The sequence below is a fragment of the Apteryx mantelli genome, chromosome 36, assembly GCF_036417845.1.
Source record: "Apteryx mantelli isolate bAptMan1 chromosome 36, bAptMan1.hap1, whole genome shotgun sequence".
Taxonomy (NCBI): domain Eukaryota; kingdom Metazoa; phylum Chordata; class Aves; order Apterygiformes; family Apterygidae; genus Apteryx; species Apteryx mantelli.
The window spans coordinates 578,092-601,052 of record NC_090013.1 but is presented as its reverse complement, the minus strand read 5'-3'; the positions used below and the strand labels follow the sequence as shown (position 1 = coordinate 601,052).

Genomic DNA, 22,961 nt, shown 5'->3' with positions numbered 1-22,961 from the left:
GGCAGGACCGGGGCTGGGAACACGGGGAAAAGGACCCGAGGTCTGGCCAGGAGTGGACGCGACCCCGCAGCGGGGCCGGCTCACAGAGCCGGGGCCCGGCCCGCGTAGACGCCACAGTATCAAAGCCAGCCGGGCGCGAGGCTTCGAAACCCTCCCGTTTATTCAGTACTACTGCCGAAAAACAGCAGATCCGCTACTCCTAAGTCGCGGCTCCGGCGAGGGGAGCTGCGCTGCCTGCCTGCGGCCAAGGGAACTGCCCCGGCGAGGCGGTCGCTCTCCACAGCGGGGTCCCTGCCGCGCCCTTGCTAAAAACCACCACTCGCGGCCTTCGAAAGGAAAACAAAAGAGAAAGGAAAGTTCACGCTATGAGTGCTGGACACTAACAGACACCAAATACACTTCCTAGTGCAGCCACGCAAGGAGCCTTCCATAACAGATGCCCCCCGCGACGCCCGCCAGGCCCCGGGCAGGGCTCGTCCTGCTGCCCCGCGCCCCGGCGAGGGCAGGGACCGGGCCGGAGACAAGGCAGTCGCTGTCACTCGGGGCTTTTGGTACATTCAACGTTTCCCGCGAGCGTCACCCTCGCGGGGACCAGGCCCAAGTGGGGGCTGCCGGTCGCAGGCTGGTCTCTGGCCCCCGGCGAGGGGCAGGAGGCGCCTCCGTCCGCCCCGGACCCCCGACGCCAGCAGGGCAGAGCCGGGAGCGGGCGGCCCCGCGTCCGCGCCGCAGACCGGGGGGCCGCGTCCCCATCTGTTATGGAAGATGGCACCTAAGCGTCGTTAGCTACGTGATTGCTCGGGGAACAGCTCTAGCGGGGTCCAGAGGTTCCGACATTTCATTAAAAAAACCGTCCAGGTCCGTTATCAAAGAGCAGAGCGTGGACTCGGCGGCTTAGTCTCAGCTGCGTCTATCGTACAAGGGTAAAAACATCCCCAGCGGCCCCAGGCGGGCCACAGTTCGGAGAGGGGCGGAGAAGGGTCGTCTTCATTTGGTTTCCTGGTGCTGTCAGTTCAGAGGGGAGCCCTTAGCTCCCGTAATGCATTGTGTTGGTGGTGATGGACATGGGCGAGGCCATGGAGATGGCGGGGCCGCCCATGGTGAACTGGCTGTTGATGGGGTAGTGAGTGCTGGCGCTGCCGCCGCTCTGGCCGCTGGAGGAGCCTGCGGGGAGAGAGGGGCCCGTCAGGGCGGCGCCGGGGCGAGCCGGGGGGCTTCGCGCGCGGCCGGGACGCGGGGACGAGCCAGGGGGGCTCCGCACGCGGCCGGGGCTCACCTTGGACGATGCCCGTGCTCATGATGGAGCCCATCCTGGAGTGAGTGTGGTTCACGATCCCAGTGTTGGCTGCGGAGCAAGGGGAGAGGGCTGAGGCCGGGCGGGCGGCCCGGCTCCCCCAGGGAAGGGGGAGCAGGGCTGAACCCCCCCCCCACCGGCAGGGCCGGTCCGGACCCCCTCAGCCCGCACCGGCCTCCTCCCGCCCAGACACTCACCTAAAGGAATAAGGTTGTTGTGGCTGACGTTGGAGCCGCCGGCAATAACACTGCTAAGGTCGTACGCCGTGGGCATCCCTGCGCCGGAGCAGAGGGAGAAGGTCAGTCCCGCAGCCCCCAACACGAGTGGAGGGTTTGTCCCCAGCGGAGCTGCTCCACAGGCCGGGGACACGCGGACACGAGCGGGGCCAAAGGGCAGGGCCAGGTCCCGCGGGCACCGGGGTCCCACTCCATAATCCCGCAGGGGCAGGAGCCAGCTTCGGCTAAGCCGATCTGCCCCAGCCGGGAGCTTTGGCATCAGCGATACAGCAAATCCCTGCCCCGCGGCTGCGGTTTCACCAGAAAAGCTCCCCCGGAGCAGCCTCTGGCGGCTCCCTGTGCACCCACCCCCCCATACGCACCGGCCACGGCCATCCCCGTGCTCATGTTGTAGGTGCTGCCCGTGTTCCACATGTTCTCCGACGGGGACGTGTAGTGGGAGCCGGGCGGGGGCGAGGGAGTTGTGCCCGTGTACCTGGAAGGGGGTGCGCGAGTGAGGCCACGGCGGGGAGCCCCCCGGCCCCACCGCGGCTGGCGGAGCCGCTCGCCCGGCCCCCGGGGGCCCCCGGCCCTACCTGAAGAAGGGGTTTTTCAGGTCGAGGAGGTTGCTGGACTTGGAGCCCGTCTGGTCCACCTGAGCCACAATGCTGATGTCGTAGCTTTGTCTGCGGGGAGGGAGAAGCGCCGTAAGATGCTGACCACTCCCCAGCGATGGGGCGGATGGAGCCGGGCGTCCGGGCGCCTCGCGGGGCGACGGGCCGGAGCTCGCGGCCCGGCCGACCCCAACTGCTGCCCCGAGTTCAAGGTGGCCCCGCTCCGCGGGCCCAGTGCAGCCCTTCGGGAGCGACAGGACCGCCGCCAGCAAGCAGACAGGCGGCTCCAGGCCCCCGAGCCCCCACGTCGGGCGCTCGGATCTGGGTCGCGGCAGCCTGACAAGCTATAAATACTCCAGCCAAACCGGGCTGGGGAGAGCAGGCGGGAAGGCCGGGCCGGCATTCGCTGCGGCGATGGACCCACGGGGCCGGGCCGAGCTATTCCGGGTGCCGAGCGGAGGCGCCCGGGGACTGCAGCAAACTAGATCGCGGCCGGTGCATCCCGGCTCCCCGCATGGATGCGCCGTGTGTCAGGCAGCGGCTGCAGGCCAAGGGGGGACGACGGCGGCTCCGGCAAGGGGAAGGGCCGGGATGCGAACACGGAGGCGGGACCCTTCCCCGCTGCCCAGCAGCGGTGGGACCCCGCGTTGGCTCTCACCTCTTGTTGGCGATGAGGAGGCAAGTCCCTGAGAGAGTGTCGCCGGCCTTGGCGAAGAGTGGCGACTGGAACAGGCACCGCACCTGGTACCAGTGGGTCAGCGGCTCGGTGGGGGCTGTCGAGAGCCACACGGTCATTCTGGCGGAGAGGAGAGAGCGGCCGGGTTAGAAACGCGCCCGCCGGCGGAGCCAAACGCCGCCCTCGGGGCTGCCAGTGCGATGAGCGGCTTTGCCTGGCTTCGCCCGGCTCCTGCCGGCGCCCCAGGCTCGGAGCTTGCTCCGTGCCAGGCCCCGGCTCCAGCACAGAGATGCCGGGGGCAGACCCGGCCCGGTGCTGGCACCCTCATCCCGTGTCCCCCGACTCGCAGGATCCCCTGGACAGTGAGTCTGCAACCAAATCCCTTTAGGAAGCACCTGCGGGCATTGGTCCCCCCACTCCCAAGAGGGCCGGGATCACAGGAGAGCCATGCTCCCAGAGCCACCCCGGACCTTCCCCACCCGCGAGAGCAGAGCCGGGTGCCCCCGGGCCCGCAGGGCTTCCTAACGGAGTGGGGCCGGGCAACGGCAACTCAAGACGGGAACGGATGGGCGGCGGCGGCACGGTGTGCACCGCGTGTCCTCCCACTTACATGGAACCGATGAAGGCCACGTCGAACCAGAAGGCCAAGCCATGGACTAGCCCTGAATGCAACATGTGGAACTTGAACGGGATTTCTATCCTGAAAGCCGAAGAGAAGCCGTCAGCGGCAGCCAGGGGCCGAGCCACGGCCTCAGAGTCGAGTGGGGTTTGCGCCGGCGCTCGGCACCGTCCAGCCGGTCCCAGCGCAGAGGCGGCCGCGGGCTGCGGTTCGGCGCGCGGCCCCGCGCTGCCGTCTGTCCCCGTAACAACCGGCGTGCGCCCGGATGGGGCGGTTTTAATTGCACGCAGCCAGCGGAACAAACGACCCGCTGCCGCCACGGCAGCGCCGGGCTCCGAGAGCCTGCCGGCACGGTGCGATGCCGGCTCCGTGCCCGGCCCCGGGACACGCGCCAGCCTTGTCCGGCTGCTGCCAGCTGCGGCCAGGACAGGGGTGTCGCGGCGGCGCGGACACGCAGCCATGGCACGCCGGTCTCCCAGGTGCCCCGTCCCCGATCCCGGGAGGGGGTGGTCACCCACCTGTGCAAATCGCCTTCTTTGGCTTCTAAGAAGTTCACCGTGTACTTGACCGACTTCGCCATTAAAATCCTGATGTCGAAGGTGTCCTGGGGCGAGAGGCGCAGGTTAGCTCTGCTCTCCCCGCCGGCCGGGGCGACAGCCCCGTGCCCAGACCCGCGCCGACGCGGCGCGCAGCCCTCCTGCCGCGGAGCAGGGCTGGGAGCAGCCAGGGCCGCTCCGCCCGGCTCAGCCCCGAGCCCTGCAGACCTGCCGGGGCAATTCCGGGGCAATTCTCCCTCCCGACCCCTCCGGCCGAGCGAGGGGACCTCAGGGGCGCTCACCACAACAGGCTGCCTGAAGTACTCGTCCACGGCCGCCCCGCGAAGCGCCGAGAGGTCCACGCCGTGGAAGGACGGCTGGTACCTGCGGGGAGAGGCCCGTGAGGACGAATGGCGACGGAAACGTTGGCTCCGGCCCCGAAGCGCCCGGGGCAGGAGGAGGGTTTGGGACCAGCCCTGGTCCACCTCCTTCCCCCCCCTCCCCGGGAAAGACTCACCAGAAATTGGCCTTCGTGAACTGCTCCATGTAGAGCTGCTCATCCGTGAACGGGGCCAAGTGGACGTCCCCGATCGTCGGGAACATGTTTCCTGCAAGGGGAGCAGAGGGGGATGGGGAATTACTCCCTCTTCCCCTGGGATCCTAGGGCCCGACAGCCCCTGCCGCGGGCAGGGACCCCGGGCCGGCAGCAGCATGGGAAGAGCCGATCTCCCAGGCAGGGATGCAGAAGAGCCAACCCCCCCCGCCAAAACCTGTTCCGTTCAGGAGGGGAGAGAGGGAAGTCCAGGTCGGAGAGCTGGTCCCTTCCCAGCTGATTAACAGCCTCATCAAGCAAACGAGGTCAGCGAGGGCAGCCTGAACAGCCCGCGCGGCACCGGCAGATGGAGGAGCTGCCGGGGACAGATGGCAGGTCCGCGTGCGGGAACATCTGCAGCCGCCTTCGCGCCGCGGAGCCCCGGCCCCACGCGGCGGGGTCGTCAGCAGCCGCTAACGAAGCGCTGAGAGAGGATCTGCCAAGCCTCCCGACTCCGGTCCCCGGCTGCTCTCCAGCGGCCGCGACGATGCCCAAGCTCAGCTGTCCGGCTTACGGCACGGAGGGATTCGCTGCTCCCGATGGGAGCTGGCCCCGTGCGGGACGACGGGCTGGGCACGGCGCAGCCCTCGGGAGCTTCGGCATCCCGGCTGCTCTGAGCTGGCCCGTGCGGGGCTGGATGGAGCTGAGGATCCCCGCGAGTGCGCGGATGCTCCAGCCAGACAACGCGGGCACGCGCTTCTCGGCTCGTCTGGAAGCGCCCATGCGGCAGCACGCAAACCCCGGCAGCTCGGCCCGGGTTTGTTCTGGCAGCTCCCAGCTGGTTCAGGCATCAGTGGAAGCAACTCCTAGATGATAATTTTCTTTTTAAACGAAACCCCAACAGCTCAGAGCTGATTAAAAGTAAATGCCAACAGCTCTAAGGAGAGTGTGCATCCTGCCCGCTTTCCACCCACAACGCCAGCCCCCCCCCGGGGGGGGTCTCTCCTCTTGGCCTCTCCGGCAGAGGAGGAGGAGGCTCGTCCCCGACCCCAGACCCGCGCTGCCTCGCAGCGAGGCAAACGCAGCAGAGCTGGCAGCGAGCTGGATTTGTGCGGAAGGACGGCTACGCGACGGCTGACGAGATGTGTCAGCTCCTTTGGGAAATTGCCTGGAACACAATTTAATTACATTTCTAGACTCGCTGCATGGCGAATCACACGCTCTGACTGCAGCACGCTGGAGCTCCGGCTGAACATCGGCATGACTGAGAGCGATAAACGGGGAAAAAACACAGAATCACAGAAGGGTTGAGGTTGGAAGGGATCTCTTGGAGATCATCTCGTCCAACCCCCCTGCTCAAGCACGTTGAGAGCACATTGCACAGGATCGCGTCCAGGTGGGGCTTGAATATCTCCAGAGAAGGAGACTCCACCGCCTCTCTGGGCAACCTGCTCCAGTGCTCTGTCACCCTCACAGGGAAGAAGTTTTTCCTCATATTCAGATGGAACTGTCTGTGTTTCAGTTTGTGCCCGTTGCCTCGCGTCCTGTCGCTGGGCACCACTGAAAAGAGTCTGGCCCCATCCTCTTGACACCCTCCCTTCAGATACTTGTACATGTTGATAAGATCTCCTCTCAGCCTTCTCTTCTCCAGGCTGAACAGGCCCAGCTCTCTCAGCCTTTCCTCATAGGGGAGATGCTCCAGTCCCCTAATCATCTTTGTGGCCCTTCGCTGGACTTGCTCCAGTAGTGCCACATCCCTCTTGTACTGGGGAGCCCAGAACTGGACGCAATACTCTAGATGTGGCCTCACCAGGGCTGAGGAGAGGGGGAGGATCCCCTCCCTCGACCTGCTGGCAACACTCTTTCTGATGCACCCCAGGATACCATTGGCCTTCTTGGCCACAAGGGCACATTGCTGCCTCATGGTTAACTTGGTGTCCACCAGCACTCCCAGGTCCTTCTCAGCAGAGCTGCTTTCCAGCAGGTCAACCCCAACCTGTACTGGTGCATGGGGTTATTCCTCCCCAGGTGCAGGACCCTGCACTTGCCTTTGTTGAACTTCATGAGGTTCCTCTCCGCCCACCTCTCCAGCCTGTCCAAGCCTCTCTGAATGGCAGCACAGCCCTCTGGCGTATCGGCCACTCCTGCCAGTTTTGTATCGTCAGCAAACTTGCTGAGGGTGCACTCTGTGCCTTCATCCAGGTCATTGATGAAGAAGTTGAACAAGACTGGACCCAGTACTGACCCCTGGGGGACACCGCTAGCTGCAGTCCTCCAACTAGACTCTGCGCCGCTGAGCACAACTCTCTGAGCTCTGCCATTCAGCCAGGTCTCAATCCACCTCACTGTCCACTCATCTAGCCCACACTTCCTGAGCTTGTCTATGAGGACGCTGTGGGAGACAGTGTCGAAAGCCTTGCTGAAGTCTAGGTAGACAACATCCACTGCTCTCCCCTCATCTACCCAGCCAGTCATTCCATCATAGAAGGCTGTCAGATTGGTTAGGCATGATTTCCCCTTGGTGAAGCCATGCTGACTACTCCTGATCACCTTCTTGTCCTCCACATGCTTGGAGATGGCCTCCAGGATGAGCTGCTCCATCACCTTTGCAGGGATGCAGGTGAGGCTGACCGGCCTGTAGGTCCCTGGGTCCTCCTTCTTGCCCTTTTTGAAGACTGGGGTGACATTGGCTTTCTTCCAGTCCTCAGGCACCTCTCCTGTTCTCCATGACCTTTCAAAGATGATGGAGAGCGGCTTAGCAATAATGTCCGCCAGCTCCCTCAGCACTCGTGGGTGCATCCCATCGGGGCCCATGGATTTGTGGGTGTCAAGTTTGCTTAAATGAGCTCTAACCCAATCCTCCTCAAACAAGGGAAAGTCTTCCTTTCTCCAGACATTTTCTCTTGTCTCCAGGATCTGGGGTTCCTGAGGGCTGGCCTGAGCAGTACAGACTGAAGCAAAGGCGGCATTCAGTAACTCTGCCTTCTCTGCATCCTTCGTCACCAGGGCACCCGCCCCATTCAGCAAAGGGCCCACGTTTTCCCTAGTCTTCCTCTTGCTGCTGATGTATTTGAAGAAGCCCTTCTTGCTGTCCTTGACATCTCTCGCCAGATTTAATTCCAAACGGGCCTTAGCCTTCCTTGTCACATCCCTGCATACTCTGGCAACGTTCCTGTATTTCTCCCAAGTGGCCTGTCCCCCTTTCCACTTTCTGTATACTTCCTTCTTCTGGCTGAGTTTTGCCAGGAGCTCCTTGCTCATCCATGCAGGTCTCCTACCTCCTTTGCTTGACTTCCTACTCATAGGGATGCACTGAGCTTGAGCTTGGAGGAAGTGATGTTTGAATATTAACCAGCTCTCTTGGACGCCCCTTCCTTCTAGGGCCCTAACCCATGGGATTCCTCCAAGTAGGTCCCTGAAGAGGCCAAACTTTGCTCTCCTGAAGTCAAGGGTTGCGATCCTACTTAGTGCCCTGCCTCCTCCTTCCAGGATCCTGAACTCCACCATCTCATGGTCACTGCAGCCAAGGCTGCAAATGGTAAAGGCTGCAAACAGTAAAGAGCTGATTTTAAAAAGCAAAGCAAACATGTTGGAGTGGGCTACTGAGCACAGACAAGTCTGGGCCGCTCTGCTGACGCCCAGCACAGGCAACAGCAGCTTTCAAAGGTGTCCCCGACCCCCAGGCACCCCGTCCCCAGCGCTGCGCGGAGAGCCAAAGACCAGAGCCATCCCCGCAAGAGAAGCAGCCTCGCGTCCCCCTCGCACTCACCGCTGGGCTTTAAGTACTTCTTCGCATGCAGGTAGCTCTCCAGCATCCGCTCGTTGAAGAGCATGTAGCCCATGGGCTCCGAGATGATGATATCTACCTGTTCGGGCAGCGAGACCTCCTCCACCTTCCCGGGAATGACGACGATCCGGTCCGTGAGGTTGTTGCTCTTCACTAGCACCTGCCCAAGGAAAAGGGCCCGTGATGGGGGTGAGGAGAAGCCGCGCAGTCCAGGGAACCCTGCCGGGGCCGGGCAGCAAGCTCTGGCTCGGCATTCCCAGTACCGCCATCCCAGAGCTACTGGGTTATACTGGAGCAGGGGTACAACAAGCCCTTAAACGCGCTCAACCGCAGGGGATGCCGGACATGCTCCGGGGTGAGGCGGGTTCAGCGCGCAATCCCCGTGCCCGGGTACGGTGCAACCTGCACCAAGCTCTGCCAAGCGAAGAGCTTCCCCAGCAGTGGGAGCCGAGAGACACCGACCTCCGCGTGCTGGGCCATGGTGCTGGCTTCCACCGCGTAGATCTTCCTCGCCCCAGCCTGCGCCGCAAAGAAGGACAGGATGCCGGAGCCACAGCCGACGTCCAGGACGATCTGGGAGGGAGAAAGCAAGGCTGCCGCGAACCGCCGAGACGCTCTCCAAGCGTCCTCCCCGGCAGACGCCCCCTCCGGGGATGGCCGGGAGAAACGTCACCGCCCTCGCGGTGGCCGTTGGGGCGAGACGCATGCGCGAGCAGACTGACCGTGCCTGCCCCGATTAACTACCGAGGTAACTCGTGCACCCGCAGACCCAGCGGCACAGAGCCCTGCTGCTGCCTCCACGCACGTCCGAGGCTGGGAGGAGCCACCAGCGCCCGAGCTGGGCCACAGAAACCCTCAATTTACCCCAAAGCGCGACCTGCCATGGCGCTTGGGTGTACAGCTCCTGCCTGCTTTGCAAGGTCTCCCTTCTGCCTCCCGCCCGTGTTTGGGAAATCCAGCCCCGAGAGTGAGTATTTTAACAAGGAAGAGATTTCTCTGCAATTAACCCTGTGATGAGCAGGACAGAGGCTTCCTCCTCCGCAGCACGAGCGTCTGCAGCACCAGCTGGAGTCCCAGGAGGCAGAATCGGGGCCCGCCGGCTCCGCTCCGGGTTATGGAGGGACAGGGAAGCCTCGACGCACCAAACACTTGTATTTCCCCAGGAGGGGGGGGAAAAAAAAGGCAGCGCCTCCGGTACAGCCCATCCTCGGAGAGAAACCGCCACCTACCACAGCGCGCTGATTAGCTAAACGCTTAATGGCAGAGCAGCCCTTCAGGAATCCCCCGGCAAAGGAGCCAAATGAACGGGAAGAGAGACGGCCTCTGATAAACCCGGCTCCCTCGCGCATCTCCGGAGACAAAATTACCTCCGGCGAGTCGCCACCGCAACACTGACTCCCTGGAAGCACAACTGCTAATTAGACCCTCCAGTAACGACCCGCACGCGCGGAGCCAGCTCCGCTCGACAGCTCCCTGTCTCGCAGAAGGGTTGAATTACTCCATCATCAAATCTCAGTATTGCTCCCAATTACGGTGGGACCCATAGACGGTGCCCAGGGGGAATCCCTGCGGGGCATAGATCCGGAAAACGTTCCTGTCCCCAAGAGGGAGGTGCAGCAAGGGCAGGGGGACAGCTGAGGCCGTTTGCAGGCCAAGGGCTTGGGCGCCCGACAGCCTCTGCTGGGAAGCACAGGGGAACGCGGCTGCTCCGAGGGCTCGGCACTGATGGGGCTACAGAGGCCCAGACAGTTCGCCCTGCTGAGCGCAAGAGCGGGGAAGAACAGAGGGATTAAGACCGACGTAACTGAGACAGCTAACTGCACCGAAGTCCTCGCAAATCCTATTTGATCCTCTATCTAACCCCTCTGATTAGAGGGATCAGGCGGCAGGGAGCGCCGACGGCGGCAGGAGCGCGGGAAGCCTGCTGCGCCCCGTTAGCGAGTCCTTCCAGAGACGGCATCGGCCGACGGCGCAGGGCTCTCGGCAGCTCATCCCTTCTCTCGCGGGTCCGGGGCAGACGCTCTGACCCGCTGGCCGGGAGAGCTCCGACGCCAGCCCGGCTGGGTCCCACCAGCGCTGCCCGGCGGAGCAGCCAGCACCGATTTGGTGAGGGCAGCCCGGACCCGCAAGAGAGACAAGGACGCGTGCTCGCAGCCTGGTCGCAAACAGGATGGCCCATATATTTGGAGGGATAATAAAAGAAAAAGACTAGGAAGGAGGCAGGAAAGAGCCACAAGAGATTCAAAGTGGGAAAAGGCACTCTTTACAAGGAGAGATCTAATCAAGCCTCCTCTTCAACAGCTACAGCATATAATTACCCTCCCAGGGAGAAAATGCCAAGTGCACAGGGCTCTTCAACGCAGCAGAGAGAAGCAGCCCGAAGTCTGGCAGCAGGAAGCTGAAGCCAGACACTGAAACGAGGCACATTAAAAAATCGCATCAGCCAGCGTGATTAACGGCTGGAACAGGGCAGGGACAGAGCCGCCGCTGCCGCCGCCTTCGATTCAAGACCGCACACAGAAAAATGGAGCCGCTGGGCTCAAGGCAGGGTGCGGAGAGGCGGCTCTCTGTCCGGAGCCAGGCAGGACAGAGGGACGTGTCACGAGAGAGCACGCGGCCCCGGGTGCCCCACGGGCGTTGGAGCCGGAGCCCGACCGCGCTGCGCTCGGCTCACCTTGTCTTTGAAGTCGCTGTGGTTCTGCAGGATGGCTCGCTGGTACGTGCCCGTCCGGACGTAGTCCTGCATCATGTTCTGCTGCTGGGACAGGTAGCCGTAGAACTGGGGAGGACACAGAGGCAGCCGTCGGATTTCGGCCCGGCCGGGCGCCCCACCGGGGCAGACGGGGTCTGAACTGCCCCCAGGGAGACGGGGCCGCTGCGGCCAGCCCTCGCCCGGAGACCCGGAGATCACGGCCCCTCACCTGGAAGTACTGCACCGCCGAAGACTCCTCCGTCCGCTCGCTGAACACCGAGCGCTCCGTGTTGTGTCCCCGGCAGTTTTTCAGGATATTATAAAAGGAGCAGAAGTCTGGAAGACAAAACGAGCCCCTGGTCTTTAGCCGGGGTCAGAGGCAGCCGAGCGGCCGGGATCAGCGGCAGACGCCCGCCGGCCGGCCGGGCACGTACCGTTGGGCGTCGCGAACTGGACGAGCACGCTGTTGCAGCCCAGCGTGATGATGAAGGACTGCTTGCCCACGCGGCTGCACTCCGTCTCCCGGGACACCGAGCACTTAAACACGCAAACGTCTTCATCTGCGGGCAGAGGAGACGGCGCCGGGTGAAAGCCGGGCACCACAGCTCCCCTCCGCTCCCCAGCCCCAGCGGCTGCTCTCACACTGCCTTAGCTGGGCCCTCTGCTTTCCTTCCCACTCGTGTCCCGAGCTGCAGGGGCTCGGCTCTGCCGTTCCGCCGAGCGCCCCTCTTCCTGGAGGAGAGGGGCCTTTTCAACTCGTTCCAGCCCAAATTCGCAGCTCTCTGTTCGCTCCCGCGGGGGGAAGCAAGGCCCCCCGGGGACGCCTCCGCCTTCGAGGACCCCTCTCTCCCCTTTCGTCCCTGGCAGCAGCCCTCGTCCTCCCTGGATAAAGCAGGGCGCGCTCAGAGCAAGCGTTTTGGAAGAAAGCTCGTTGGAGGGAGCCGAGCGTTCCCACGCAGCCTCTGCGCAGCCCCAGGCTTTTCCCGTTAAAGCAAAGCAGCGTCGGCGACGATAGCTGGCCTCCGCGGCCGGGGAGAGGAGATGCTGCAGCGGTGCGAGAGCCTCGCGGGCCGGATCCCTTTCGGCCGGCCAGCAGCTAGCGACGCCGCGGCCCTGGCTGGCTCCCCGGCAGCTCCCTGCGCTGCTCCTTTCCGTCATCGGCATTTACGGGCAGGGCAATAAAGAGCCCGAGGGCCCCTCTGCTGCTCTGCTGGGTCCGGAGGGAACCGGCGCTGTTACGACGGGATTAGTGGGGGGCCGCCGCCACGCCGGGAGGAGGCAGAAAGTCTCCGGCTCAGGCAAAGCTTATCTGCTCAGCCCAACGCTTTATCGTTGCAGGGCAGGTTAGGGCCTCCTGGATGCAGCCCAGAGCGGCAAACGCCGCCCACAGCCACGCTCGCCCTGCACAGGGGTTTTCCCGGCCCTCCTGCCTGGTTTCAGGGGCTTCCCAGCAGGTCAGAGGCGTCTGATCCCTCGTGCATCCGTCCCCGAGGTTTTTCGGAGAGGCCCTGCCTGGAGCACGGCCCTGGGAGATTCCCCCGCCAGCACAGCGAGCCCCGATTTAACGTTTCGCCACCGCTCCGGGAAGATTAAACAAGCCGCCTGGGGCCGCGCCAGCAGCCGGTGGCAGCAACTGAACCCCGGCTCCCGTCGCAGGTGCTGCCGGCGCCGGCACCGTCCTCCTGCCTGCGGCACGGCAGCCTCCTGGCCCCAGGAGCGGTGACGCACCCGGGCAGAGGCTCCTTTGCCAACTGCTTTGAAGCCGCGGAGCAGCAGGAATGTAATTAGCACCTACAGACGCGGCGGCTTCAGACAGCACCGCGCTTCTCACGCGTCGCCGCGCCGGAATCAGAAGAGCCGCCCGTGACGCCGCTGCAACGAAACCTGTTTTTCCCCCCCGCGTCTCGCCGCCAATCCCCCTCGCCCTGCCCGCGAGCACGCGGCACGGCCGCCTGCCCTCGAAGCGAGCCCGCGGCCGGGGGGGTCCCACGTAAGCCGGCGGCCGCCGAGCCCCCGGAGAGCAAGGGGCCGCCCCCGGCTCCGCGGCGGACGGCAGCCGGGGCGACGAGGGGGCGAGCGTCCCCGCCGGCGTCGCAGCGCTCCGCCGTAACCCAGTTCTGTCAGAGCGATCCGCGCCAGCCTAGCACATTTTTCACCCAGCTTTTCCCGAGCCCTGCGGACGCGCCAGCTCGCTGCTGCCCCAGCCACGGCGGGCGGCTTGTTCCCGCGAGCGGAAAGAGCAGCGCTTTCTGCTCGCGGCCCAAATACAGCCCTCTCCGCCCTCCTCCTGTTCGCGGTTTGCCTTGGAGGCGAAGCACGGGAAGAGGGAAACGTGGGGCAGGCCCGGATCCATACGAGCAGCCTTTCCCCCTGCCCATGAACCCGGCGTCGGGTCCGCGGGGAGGCACAAGCAGCGCCAGCTACCCGCAAGGGCAGAATCCTCCGAGGAGCCCGGCCGGGTCCCCCGTCCCCGGAGGCGAGAAGCCCTTCGAGCTCTGCCCCGGCGTTGGGGCGCCACAGAGCCGGGGCCGGACTCCTCCTTGGAGGCAGGAGCCGCGCCGAGGGGCCGTTCCCGAGCTCCGGGCCATCTCCCACGCGGGGTGGGACAGCAGGGGAGCGCCGGGGCTCGGCTGCCCTCGCGCCTGGGGTGAGCGGCGGATTGGGTTACCCGGCTGTGCTGGAGCAACGAGAGGAAACTAGCAGGGGGTTCTGCAGAGCTGAGCTTTAAATAGCTCGACCCAGCTGGCTTCCCGTCCAGCTACGCGCTTCAGATTTATTTAGCTGATGATTTTGCAGAGGGTGATAAAACCTGGTGCTTCGGAGCGCTCGGACGCCCCTTGGTCTGGAGCAAGGCTCCGATGTCCTTGCTCCACGCCGGGGCCGAGAAGGGGTTTTCCAAACCCAGCACGATGCCCAGAGCTGAGATCGCGGCCTGCTTGGAGGAGATCCGAGCCCCGAGGAGCACGCTGCCAAAAAAACGAGCGTTCACCCAGTGATGGGCCAAAAGAGGTCAGGGAGCGAGCGGTGGGAGAGCCCGGAGCTCACCGCGGACCGGAGCGATGGAGTCCCGCGCTCCAGCTGCCTGGAGGCGTGCAAACCCACCGCAGGCCACGAGCAGTGTTCGAGCCCGAGGTCCTGCAGGGAAGGGGGGTCAGCACGTCCCGAGCCGTCCCGGGAAGCTCTTGGAGAAAGCACAACCCCGAGGAAAGCCTGCTGCTGCCCCAGGCGCTGCTTTGGAAAGCTATTAAATGCAAATTCCGCCCATCCATGTTAATCAGCCTGTCAAACCGGGCCTCTAAGTTCTTTGTGGAGGATAAAAAGGGACGGCAGATGTGCTCTGGGCTTCCAGGCCGCTGAAAGGCCGGTGAATAATTCACAGGGAGACCGCCAGATCGGATCGGATCAGATCGGGCAGGGCCGTATTTCAGCGCCGGCTCCCCCTCCTTCCCCGCTACACAAAGGCTTTTCTGCCGAGCGCCTGCAAGAGGCGGATTATCCTCTGCTCGCCGAGCCGGGCGCTGCGAGTGCCAGCCGAGCCTGCTCCGAGCAGCTGCCCCGCCGGCAGAGGGATCCAGCGGCTCGCCGGGGAAACGCTCCGGGAGAGCAACTTCCCCCCTATCCACGGTTTTACCGGCAGCGAGAAATAGCGGCGGGGAGCGCGGCGGGACCCGCGCAGCTGGCGTGTCAGTTAGGACGCATCGAGGTGCCGCAGTCAGCCGGATTGGCATGCTCCGGGTGGAGGCAGCAGCCGGAGCCAGCCCCAGGAGGCCGGGCTCACGGGACGGGCGACGGCAGGCTGGAGGAGATCGCGGTTATCCCAAGACGTGTCCACCCAGCTCCCCAAAACCACGCTCACCGGGTCTTGAGGCCCACGAGCGCAAACCACCCACGTGTGCGCGCGAGGAGGCTCCGGAGCGGCTGGCGAGGGACCACGAGCCAGACGTTGCATCTGGACCAGCACGTTTCAGACTCACTGATGGATCCAGTCGGCCTGGAATTGGTCTTGTCCGGCTTTTTTATCCGCTTTTGGCCTCTGTGACGTCCTCTGCTGTCCGTGGGCTGCGCACAGAGTGACGGGCCACGAGGGCCCTGCACGCTCCCGTCACCCCTTTCAGCAACGTCCCCTTGGAAAGGCAGCGGGGCCGAGGGAAGCGTATTTTTCTCTCGCTGCGTTTAGTGACAAGTTGTCCGAGTTTGGGAAAACAATGCTCAGCCCAGATATTTTACAAACACCCAACCAAGGCTCTCGGCAACCTTGAGGGAACCGCGCAGGCTCGAGAAGGGCCCTGAAGGAGCCTCGCTCGATGTCCGCCCGAGCTGCAGCTTCCTCCTAAAGACTTCAAGCGATGGAGACTCCGTGACATTAAGGTGTTCTGCAGATTAAGTCTTGCTGCTAAGAAGTCATTTAAAACCTCACTTCCAGCCTGAAATTAAGCAGATTCAGCTCCCAACGCTCTTGGTTGCGCCAAGCCTTTTTCCGCTGAGAGCTGCCAACCGTCAGATCTCTTCTCATCTCGGTGCCTGGGAACCGAGTCACCCCTTACCTCTCCCCGGGATAAACGCGGGGCAAAGCTCCCCCAGTCCCAGCCGTTCGGAGCAGACGGGGAAACCGAGGCCGAGGAAGCGACAGTCTCGCCTCGAGCCAGAGGGAGGGAATCGGAGCTGCAATTAGGAGGCAGGATTTCCCGAGCCATAAATCCCGAGCCCCGGCCAGCGCCACGCAGTGCTCCGGGTTCTGGGAAGTCCGTGTCGGCTGAGCGTCCCCTTGGCAGCGGGAAAGGACCAAGGCTCCTCGTCCCAGCACGTCAAAACGCCAGATCGAGAACCGCCGCGGCCGAAGCACCAAGACGGCTCCCAGCAGCATCCCCGTGCCAGCTGAGTCAGCCCTCTCCGAGCAGCCTTTTCTCAGCAGTCGAAGCCTTCCTGCCCCAAAATCAGGGCTGCACGAGCCCCGCGTGCCTCAGTTTCCCCTGCCCAACCGCGATAGCAGCACTGTCCCTTCCCCACCGGGCAACACGCTGCCGGTGGCAGGGCTCAGCAGCCACAAGCGCCCAAAAGAAACAGCTTTCCGGGAGCGGGAGTAGGATCCTCCTGCCCGCGCTCTCGGATCTGCTACCCACGTGCTCCCGTGCAGGGGGATCCCCGGATCCCACCCGGGGATGGGGTGGGCTGGGGGGGTTTCCTCCTCCCGTCCCTCATTTAGTTTCCTGATTACGGATGCCAGGTAGGCACCGCGGGCATCTGCTTTGCATTCGTTAGCACCACGAGCCACGGGCAGATCCAGGTCACAGGCGGGCACGTGACAATCCCGCTACGGCGGCAGCCAAAGTCACCTGGCGCCGCGGGTCCGGCTCACCGCGACAGCGAGGGGCGTCTCGATGAAGCCGGGAGACGATAAATTCAGCCGATTCGAGGAAACGCGCGTGCGGCGAGACCGAGAAACCCATCGCCGTAAGGACCGAGACGGAGCCAGCCGCGCCGGGGGGGTTAAACGGCTCCGGAGAAGCTCCGGTTACCTTGCGCACACGCAGCCCTCGGCACGCTGGGCCCCGGCCTCGCACACGCCACGAGCACCGTCACTAAGAGGAGACGCCGACGAGACTTATCGGACAGCTGAGATGGGCTAAGGATAAGGAAACACAGGCTGCAAGAGGCACTGGCCGCAGGGGACAGACACCGGGCCAGACCGAGCTCGGATCTAGCGCAAATTTGAGCGCTGAGCCAAGTACAGGTCAGGGCCACTGTTCTGCATGTTATTTAATTACGCCGATCAATTAGGCAATTTCATTGGAGTAGGTAATTAGCACCTGCTAAGCAGAGGGAAGGGAGCAGGGAGAGGCGACGGGTCGTTATTTCCTGAGCAGAGCCAGCAGCGCAGCCCGCGGCACGGCCGTAAAACCAACATCTCTGTCAATGGTCACATAAAAACTTCGAGGCTCCCGCGATCCCCCCCGTTTCTCGGAGGCTCTAACGCTTTCTGCTAACACACGCGCCAGATGGGACACGGGGCTCCGGGGACCTTGGGCCTAAAACCAGCCCGGGCGTTTGAACGTTCCCAAGATTTAAAAATAAAATAGGGCTCCCAGATCTCAGTTCACAGGAAAAACAAACTAAAACTTGAAGGGGATTTAAAAGGAAAAAAAAAAAAACTTCAGGATCTAAGAATAATTTGTTTAAATTAACAGCCATTTCTTGCCACTGGAAAAACACGCAAGCAAGGAATTCTGCAAACGAAACCAACTGGAGACGGGCTGGAATTAGTTAGCTCGTTTCCATTGTTGAGCGAACAATAACCCCGACTTTGAGATTTCGGTTGTTTTAGGTGTCGTTACACAAGCGAGGAAACGGATCCTTCTGCAGAGAAGGATCTTAACCTCACGTTGCTCCTTTAAGTAGCAATAAGAATTAGAGAATTAACTCATGATCGCTGGAGATCCGGATTGGGAATCCCTGCTCTGAAAGCAGACGCGGAGGCGACGCGCTCCCGCCATCCACAGCTGCCGGCCATCGCGCCGAGCACAAAGCGCGTCGACCGCCGTATCCTCGGAAAAGGCTGTTGCGCGGATCGCGGAGACAAAGAAAACTCCGCTCTGGAAACTGCCTGGAGAGCGTCGCAGGCCCTTCCAGGTAAATAACGCGGGGTTTATTTCGACGATAATGAAAAGATACCGATTCCAAGCTCCGAGGGCCCCGACGCATCATTAATAATCCCATAAAATCCCTGCAGCATTAAAGTAATCATTTCGACAGGAACTCGGCCAGAGAGATACCTACACAAACTCACTCCCGGCCCTAAGCCGCCACTGCAGCGTGCCTGGAAGGTCACCAAATCCAGGCTATTTCGGGCAAGAGAGGATGCGGGGGGAGGCAGGGAATCGCCTTCCAGGGCATCCCGGCCCTCGCTGCGAAACACCTCGCCGCCCCCCGCCACGGGACGGGGGCGAGCTCGTGGAGGAGGGCGTCCGCCGCGGGGCCGGGGCCCTTCGAGACGGATTCCTTTTTCCTTTGCAAACCTGCACCGGCATTTTTTTTTTTTCCTTTCCCTCCCCACCAAGTCCCGCCTGACACGGATCGCCGGAAGGTCCCCTGCAATGCAGGGTCCGTGCCTGCGCGTCCGTCCTCCCCACGACGAGTCACCCGCTGCCAAAGGGCGCCGGGAGAAGGTTTCCAGCCGCTCAGAGCAGCGGCGGCGGCACAAGCAAATCGGGGGAAGAAAGGAAGTTACCGGGCGATCTGCGGCAGGAATGTTTCTGGTTTAGGCAGCAGTAAAACAAAGGCACAGTATGAGGCCCGCAGTCACGGAGGCACACGCACGAGCGAACGCCTGGAGATCAGCTGGCATTAATCTGGGGGAAACGGCGCGCGGGGAGGGGGCCGGAGCCGGGGCCGGGGCGTAGCGAGCGCCGCCCGCCGCCGAGCCCCGCGCAGGAGGGTGCCCGGCCTCCTCCTCCTCCTCCTTCCCCCCCCGCCGGGGCCCGGCGTCAGGACAAATTCACATTTTCCATTACCTCCTCTCTTTCCACCGCCACCTGCTTTTCGCATACCCGTCCCCCTTCCCACCCTGAACTGCCACATCGGATTTCTCCCAGATGTCATCCTAAAGGGCTCCGGGGTTTCGGGAAACGCCGGCAGGGCCTCCCTGGGCAGGGGCTCTTCCCGCCGGGCCGCGCGCCCTGCACCGGGCACGGACCTCCCGCCAGGGCCGGGCACCAGCTCGCCGGCCCGCGGGCTCCGAACAACCGCTCGATGCTTCGCTCCACGCGACGGGAAAGACCCGGAGAGCCGGACAGCTCAGCACCCGCAAACCGACCCTCGAGAAGCCAGCAACATCGGAACCGCCGGGGCGGATTTGCTCCCAATAAAGACAGTCCCCGCTACAGTGGGTTGTCCCTACCCACCTCGGCGCTCTCGGGGGGCGATCGCCGCGCCGCAGGGATCCCCCTGCGCCTTGCGCTTGTTCTGCGCCGTGTCCTGGGCCGGGACCGCGAGGGTCTCGCCGCAGCCGTAACACAAAGGCTGGAATTTCCAGGCTTTTGTCTTTGCGCTCTCGCTCTGCGGGACTAACAAGCTGGTTTTGACACAATTAACAGAAGGATAGCGCGCTAAAGCAGATAGAATCCAATTTCTTCTGGGAATGCCTGCTGGAGGAGCTGACCGGCTAAGCCGGGAGGTGGGAATGACCTTGTCCGCTTCGCTTGCTCTCTGGTAACTCCTAGCGCCCGTCCGCCGAGGGCCACCTCTCGCTCACGCCAGTGCGGCACAGCCAGAGCCCGAGCTGCTCCGAGCTGAGTGGGAAACCCGCGTTCCCAGGCGGCTTTGGCCTGGCCAGACCTCACCTGCAGGCCGCCGTCGGCAGCGGCTTCACGTTAACCCCGGACACGAAACGAATCCGTGCGGCCAACGGACAGGGCCAGGACATACAGACCCGTGACGGAGAGCGGAGCAAGGGGGAGCGTCTCCGTGCTCCGCGGCAGGACCCGCCGACGCTGCGATGCAGGGCGCCGCGGCAGAGCCCGGCTAGCGCCCACCGGCGCGTTTCCCCTCGGAGGAGCAGCTTCCCGAGGGGCTGGAGCTCCCGCAGCCGCTCCCCGAGGGCCTCGGTTGTAGCTGCGGCCTTGGGAGAGGCGACGGCTCCGCAGGCCACGTCCGGAGGGAAGAGCCGCGGCTCGCCCCACCTGGAGACTCCCCGCGAGGGTCTCCAGCAGCCTCCCGCCAACTCTTCCGGACGCTGCCTTGAGGCGCCCGAATTCAGCGAGAGCAAGTTCCCGCTCCCGTTCGGCAGCGCCCCGGCCCAGCCGCGGCAGCCCGGGCTTCCTGAAACGCAGCGAGAACCCAGGGAGGCTGCTCCGGGCAAGGAAAACGCGGCCGGGGCTCCCTGCGCGGTGGTGCCACTGCGGGGAAGGAGCTGCCCCCAGGCCTCGCCGGCCCCCTGAGGCGCTTTGCGGCCCCCCCGGGAGGGAAAGGGGCGGCCGTGGCGCACCCCAGGGCGCCTAAAACCGCTCTGGGGACGGAGCCCCTGCGCTTCCCTGGCATCCCAGGGCTCTGTGTCCTTGGATGCCCTCTGGAGATGCTCCGGCACCCACCGTGCCGCCGGCAGCTCCCGCAGCCTCCGGAACAACACCAAGACCTCCCCCGGCCCCGAACACGTGGCGGGCTGGGCCCCGATGGGAGACGGCCGTGGGGAACGGGGTCCGGCCCTCCCACACTGCCAGGTGTGGGGCGCCGCTCCCTGGGGCCCCCGGACCCACGGCCAGGGGGCAGCGGCACCAGCCCCCCGTTTCTGCACCGCCGGCCCCACTCCCGCACGCTCCTTTCCAGCTCGGAGCCCCCCCGTGCGCCTCCCGCCTGGCCGCAGCCCCCAACCTTGCCCCCCCCTCACGGCCATGTGAGACCCCCAGGGTCCCGCACCCCATAGACGCCCGGCCCCACAGGCCCAGGGTCCCCCCACCCTGCCAGGCCCCCAGATCCTGCTCGTCCCCCCAATTCCCCCCAATTCCCCCCCATCCCCTGCTTGTGCCCGTGGGTCCGGTGCCCTCTGGCCACTTCCAGCGCCCTGCACCCTCCCTCGCCCCACAGACTCAGCATCCCCCAGCCCCCCAGCTCCCCCTGCCCCAGCCCTCCAGGCCCCCCACGTCTATCCAGTCCCTGCCCGGGCCTGTGGGCCCAGCACCCCATGGGGCTTCCAGCACCCCACAGCCATCCCAGACCCACAGACCCTGCACCCCACACAGCCCCCAGCACTCCCCCAGCACCCCACAACCCCCAGACTCCTCATATCCTTCCCTATTCTGCCACTGGGCCTATGGGCCCAACACCCTGTGGGGCTTCCAGCACCCCATAACCACCCCAGCCCCACAGCCCCTGCACCCCACACAGCCCCCAGACCCCCTGCACCTGCACAGCACCCCCCCACCCCTCAAGGCCCCCAGACACCCCATATCCCCCCCCCATTCTCCACCTAGGCCTATGGGCCCTGCATCCTGCGGGCACCTCCAGCACCCCACACGCTGCCTGGCCCCACAGCTCCTGCACCCCACACAGCCCCCACACCCCACACAGCCCCCAGGGCCCCTGCACCCCCCCCAGCATCCCCAGCTCCTCAAGACCCTCAGATTCCCCATATCCCCCCCATTCCCCACCTGGGCCTATGGGTCCGGCGCCCTGCAGGCACCTCCAGCACCCCACACGCTGCCTGGCCCCACAGGCCCTGCACCCCACAGACCCCCCCACCCCCAACGCCCCCGGACTCCCCATATGCCCCCCCCATCCTCCACCCGGGCCCACAGGCCCAGCACCCCGCGGGCACTTCCAGCGCCCCACAACCACCGCAGCCCCACAGCCCCGGCACCCCCCAGCTCCCCCCCCCGAGCCCCCCCCAGCCCCTCGGGCGCCCCCAGCCCCGCCGGCACCACGGGCCCAGCCCCCCCGCCGGTACTTCCAGCGGCCCCCCCCCCCGCCGGCTCCGCAGGGCCCCCCCGGGCCCCGCCACCCCCCCGGAGCCCTCCCCAGCCGCCGGGCCCGGCCGCCGGGCTCCCCCCGGCCCCCGGGCGCGGCCCCCCCGGGCGCGGCCCGCGCGGCGCGGCCCACGTGCGCCCGCACTCACGGCTGTAGAGCGCCAGGCAGGCGCTGTCGGGGCCGGTGCGGACCTCGAGGCGCAGCGCCTGCTGCTCCTGGTGCCGCTGGATCTCGCCGTTGGCGTCCCCGATGGTGAGGAGCCGCACGCCGGGGAACACCGACACCGCGGCCATCTTGGAGCCGCCGCCGCCGCCCCCCGCGCCGCGCCGCGCCGCGCGCGCCCCGGCCACGCCCCCCCGCGCCGGCCGCGCCGCGCCACGCCCCCTCCCTCCCTGCAACCAAGCCCCGCCCCCTCCCTGCGACCAGGCCCCGCCCCCTCTCTCGGCAGCGCCCCGCCCCCCCAGCGCCCCCTGGCGGCCGGCGGCCGCCGCGCCGGGCACCGTGAGCGGGGCAGCGCACCGGGCAATGGGGCGATGCACCGGGCAATGCACTGGGAATGAGGCAATACACTGGGCAAGGCACCGGGCAATGCACCGGATAATGCACCGGGAATGGGGCAATACACTGGGCGAGGCACCGGGCAATGCACTGGGTAATGGGACAATGCACTGGGCGAGGCACCGGGAACGGGGCAATACACCGGGCAATGCACCGGGAATGGGGCAATGCACTGGGCAAGGCACCGGGAATGGGGCAATACACTGGGCAAGGCACTGGGAATGGGGCAGTGCACTGGGTAATGGGGCAATGCACCGGGTAATGGGGCAATGCACCGGGCAAGGTACCGGGTAATGCACCAGGAATGGGGCAATGCATGGGGTAATGCACTGGGTGCCGGGCACGGGGCAATACACTGGGCAATGCACTGGGTAATGCACTGTGAATGGGGCAATGCACCAGGTAATGGGGCAATACACTGGGCAAGGCACCGGGCAATGTACCGGGTAACAGGGCAATGCACCGGGTAAAGAACCAGGAATGGGGCAATGCACCAGACAATGCACCAGGAGCAGGGCAATGCACTGGGAATGGGGCAATACACAGGGCAGTTCACCAGGTAATGCACCGGGAATGGGGCAATACAGTGGGCAAAGCACCAGGTAATGCACCGGGAATGGGGCGATGCACCTGGCAAGGCACCGGGCACAGCCCTGGGCAAAGCCGCAGGCATTGGGCAAGGCACCGGGAACCAGGCAATGCACCAGGAACGGGGCCCTGGGCACCAGGCACCGGCACCAGGCGATGCATGGAAACAGGGCACCGGGACTGGGTAATACACGGGAACCAGGCAATGCGACGGGCACTGGGCACTGCAGGGCTTGGGCAGCAGGCGCTGGCGCTCCTGGCCGCTCCTCTCCCTCCGGCCGCTGCCTCGGCTCCTCACCGGCCGCTGCGGGGGCTCGGCGGCCTCCCGGGGATGCGCGGCCCCTTGTCCCCCCACACACCGTCACCTCGCAGCAAACGCCCTTTATTGACACCAGAGA

General features: G+C 64.8%; 1 protein-coding gene across 3 annotated transcripts; it reads right to left on the bottom strand.

Moving 5' to 3' along the window:
• Positions 1–142: 142 nt before the first annotated feature.
• On the bottom strand, positions 143–21,722 carry CARM1 (coactivator associated arginine methyltransferase 1). Of its 3 annotated transcripts, none has more exons than XM_067314620.1 (16): positions 21,566–21,722; positions 11,397–11,522; positions 11,192–11,298; positions 10,945–11,049; positions 8,733–8,843; positions 8,253–8,430; positions 4,469–4,559; positions 4,254–4,335; positions 3,934–4,019; positions 3,407–3,496; positions 2,779–2,916; positions 2,103–2,192; positions 1,890–2,002; positions 1,489–1,566; positions 1,274–1,363; positions 143–1,161 (listed from the first exon to the last, which is right to left on the bottom strand). In XM_067314620.1, exons 1-16 carry the CDS (start codon positions 21,708–21,710, stop codon positions 1,025–1,027), a joined length of 1,767 nt encoding a protein of 588 aa, XP_067170721.1. In that variant the 5' UTR covers positions 21,711–21,722; the 3' UTR covers positions 143–1,024. The 3 variants fall into 3 exon arrangements, with proteins under 3 accessions (XP_067170721.1, XP_067170722.1, XP_067170723.1); XM_067314621.1 differs by having other exon boundaries at positions 1,274–1,342; XM_067314622.1 differs by having other exon boundaries at positions 1,076–1,161; positions 1,274–1,308.
• Between the last annotated feature and the right edge of the window lie 1,239 nt (positions 21,723–22,961).